This window comes from Augochlora pura, unplaced genomic scaffold, assembly GCF_028453695.1.
Source record: "Augochlora pura isolate Apur16 unplaced genomic scaffold, APUR_v2.2.1 APUR_unplaced_1773, whole genome shotgun sequence".
Classification (NCBI taxonomy): domain Eukaryota; kingdom Metazoa; phylum Arthropoda; class Insecta; order Hymenoptera; family Halictidae; genus Augochlora; species Augochlora pura.
In genome coordinates, this window is record NW_027581854.1 from 1 (window position 1) to 3,731 (window position 3,731).

Below are 3,731 nucleotides of genomic sequence, written 5' to 3' on the forward strand. Positions count from 1 at the left end.
CATTCGAATGTTCTCCTCTGTAACCGACGTCGCGGGCCGTGACGTCAGTTATCGATCGCCAATGTTCGAACGCCCAATCGATATTCACTCGCTCAACAATTTCGGCAAACGAAAAAGTTACTTGAAATAGCCTCAGCTACCCCCCATTTCCCGGAGTTACAATAATTTAGAAACACCCTGTATATTTAGGTTACCACGCCACAGTGTATCGTACCTCGAGGTTCGATGAAGACCCACCAGGAGCTCGGCGAGCGGAGATATAGTAGAGAGGACTGTGCGGCTATCTGGCGTATGAAGCCAGTACTGCGCCGTAACGCCTGGCGCAGGCTACCACCCCGACACGGAAGAAAGACGGGAGCCCAGGTCTCTCTTCTGGGTAACCACTGGGCTCAAATTACTTTAAAAACCATGGAAATGTTTTTGAAGGGAATACCGTTTACTGCGCAGAGGGCGTCGGACCCCTCAGCGCCCGTCGGCAAGGGTAGTGGTCAGACAGGCTACCCCCGACGGTCATCCGGCGACTGTTCAGTGGGAAGGGTGGATCCCTTGGCCCTCCCACAGAGTAAAGTATCAAGGTTGATTGAAACTAACTCCGATGAGAGCCCGGCTTTTGTTAGTTATAGCCGGAGCATCGGGGATCACGAGACACTGGATCGGTTCAAGTTCCCAGAGATTGAAGGTCTGGCAGAGATTACGATTTCGCCTTTTGCGCCCTCCAAGAGGCTGGTAAGGACTCCTCCTGGAATTATAAACAAGAGAACGCAGTCCATGCCGGAAATTTCGCCCTCTAAGGAAGAAGGGAAGGAAGTTCCCGAGGCAATAGAAGTATCCTTCGAGTCACCGATCCAAACGGCTAAGAGGAAACGTGATGAGAAGAATTCAGAGAGACGCGGTTCTACTGGCAAGGTATGCGCTGACAGCTTCATTCTGGAGGAGGTCTCCACTAAGACCAGGGATCTTAAAACCCTCCTCTTGGAAAGATATCCGGCAGACGAGGAAGTGCGATGCATGATGGTCGACCAGTTGGCCAGGATCGACGAATTAAGGACCATGACGAAGGAGTCTCGCATGAGACATAGTGATAAGTCTGAGGGACCGCAAAGGTTGGTAGCGGAAATGTCGACTCAAACAGGCGATCCTTATGCCGTAGATTCCGAGTCACTTGCAGATTGGCAAAGAAAGGGTGCCAAGTGGGAAATCCTCAAGGAGATGCTTGAGAAAAAATGGGCGAAGGATGCCTATATAAATACTATGGAGGAACATAGGCACCCTAATAATACTTCATTTACTGAAAACGTAGCAGGTTTTCTACCTGCTGATTTAAAGCCTGACCGGGGTCCCGGAAGAAGTATGTTAGAACGGTTCCAGGGACTCGAGTGGATCCTGGATCTAAAAGTTAAGGAAGGCGGGGTTACTTCCATTAGTAATACCATGACTCTACCGAGCCGCGACGGTAGCAGTATAAAGAAAGAAAAACATATTTATTATCTGTTTGATAGGAAGAAGGCCGACGACTCACCTAACCCGGAGTATATATTCCTAGCCTTGAGAGAGCTTAAGAGACAGGCCCTGGAAAACGGAAACGTTAAAATATACTTGGCATACTTACCTAATTTTTCTAGAAGGATGCTGCGATGCATAACGGAGGCGGTATTTGCGGGGACGGCTATTCAAGTGGTGATATTATCACCGAATCAGGAATCCGGCGACGGTGACGAATCTGCGAAAGAGAAATTTAAAGACAAAGGAACTGTCATAGTCAAAAACAGCGGGAAGACTTACGCCGAAATGCTGAGGAACTTGAAGAAAAACATTAACCTCGAAAAGGAAGGGATCAAAGTATCCGGAGTCAGAGAGAGTAAGAAGGGTGAGGTGATAGTCTCCATCAAAGGGGGTTCCAAGCAGGCGGCTGACTTCAGTGCTCTCGTGAATGTCAAGATCGAGGGGGCTAAGGCAAGAGTAGGAAATGGCAGGGCAGAATCCAAGGTCTTGCATTTCCGGCAAGTTGATGGGGATGTAGAGATCGAGGATATCAGAAGGGCCATTATGGGACGTTTCCCGGACGCGTGCCCAGAGAGAATTGTCATCAAGGCGTTAAGACCTGCGGCTGCCGGCAGGAAGAATGCCACAGTGATTGTTCCATGCGACCTGGCCGAGAAGCTGGTCAAGATCAGATCCTTGACCATAGGATGGGGAAAATGTCTAATTAGACCTAGGGAAGAGGTGACCCAGTGCTTCCGATGCCGGGAATACGGTCACCTAGCCAAAGACTGCACTGGGCCGGACAGATCTGACCTATGCAGAAGATGTGGCGAAAGACATCACACGAATAGCTGCAATAGTAAGGAAAACAAATGCACTATTTGTCAAGTTGGCGGACACAGAGAGGGCACTCTACAGTGTCCAATCTATAGAAAAGCCATTCTCGATTCGAGAGTTAAAAAAAGAAGGAACTCGCAGGGAAAGGCTGAGGCTAGTCATGACGAACCCTCTGACAACAGGGGGGAGAAAGAGCCAATAGATGACAAGAATTGATATTCTAGCGTAAACCTCGACTTACATACTAAGTATCGTATTCTTTATTAGTACTACTTATTTATTTATTCGTACGTATAACAAGTGTGCATATAACTGGATACTATTTATTTATTTATTTATTTGTATATACTCTTATTTATTTAATTAATACTTAATACCTACCTTAAGCAGTTAAACCATGGTGGAACTTCTAAAAAACTTCACTATCCTGCAGATCAACCTTCATAGGTGTCGATTGGCCCATGATCTCCTGACGCAATATGTCTATGAAAATGAAGTGGACATCATCCTAATATCTGAACCGTATCGCATACTGGACACCTGGTATGGCGACGTGAACCGTGACGCGGCGATATGAGTCACCTCGGCTTTAATCAGGAGGGGTTTGAATATCCAATGTATCGCTAGAAGTGAGGGCTTCGTGGCCGTTTCCATTGAAGGTGTACAATTTTTCAGCTGCTACATATCCCCGAACATCCCTATGAGGGTGTTCCTGGACATCCTTAACGAGCTAGATAGCGAGATTTGCAAGAGCGGGCCTGACCTAACCATCGTAGCGGGTGATTTCAATGCCAAAGCGGTGACCTGGGGCTCACGCTTCACGGATAAAAGGGGATTTGAAATCTTGGAGATGGCAGCACGGAACGATTTAAGACCTATAAGAAGCCGGGGTGACTTCACCTTTGAAAGGAACGGACACAAGTCCCTCATAGATATATTATTGTGTAGTAAACAATGCGTGACGGGCCTGGAGATAAGCGAGATACTAGAAGTGTACACGGCTTCCGACCATCGCTATCTCCGACACGTTTTTAAATCCAAGGTCAAGGACGTATTAATCTCAACCAGGCCACCTAGAGGGTGGCTCTGGTGTGCGGCCTCGCCACTATGGGCATACGCACGGAAACGAAAACGTTTCCACCTACGGCTGGAAAAGCAGCGTTAAGACCTCCTGCAAAGGTGCCGGTTTGGTCCACTTCGCGGGTCCAGAGTTCCCGGTCTTGCCTCCAAGTCGGCGGAAGGACTTCGTTTTGCTGTATGATATTCCATTGCCACTGAGGTGTAGCAACTTAAAAATCAAAATAGACATGGGGACACCCCCATGCCCTCTACCTACATTCACACTGGTGATAGCTGCCCCTCTATCACTGACCAAGTCATTTCCTGCACCTCTGTGTGCACTCATTGTTATA

The 3,731-nt window shown here is 47.9% G+C and overlaps 1 protein-coding gene across 1 annotated transcript; it reads left to right on the top strand.

Moving 5' to 3' along the window:
* Window positions 1-2,716: 2,716 nt before the first annotated feature.
* On the top strand, window positions 2,717-3,370 carry LOC144477537 (uncharacterized; the record flags this gene model as incomplete). Its single annotated transcript, XM_078195265.1, has 2 exons — window positions 2,717-2,862; window positions 2,995-3,370. Coding segments are annotated over exons 1-2 (522 nt in total), but the record flags the coding sequence as incomplete, so codon positions are not given.
* Window positions 3,371-3,731: the final 361 nt, after the last annotated feature.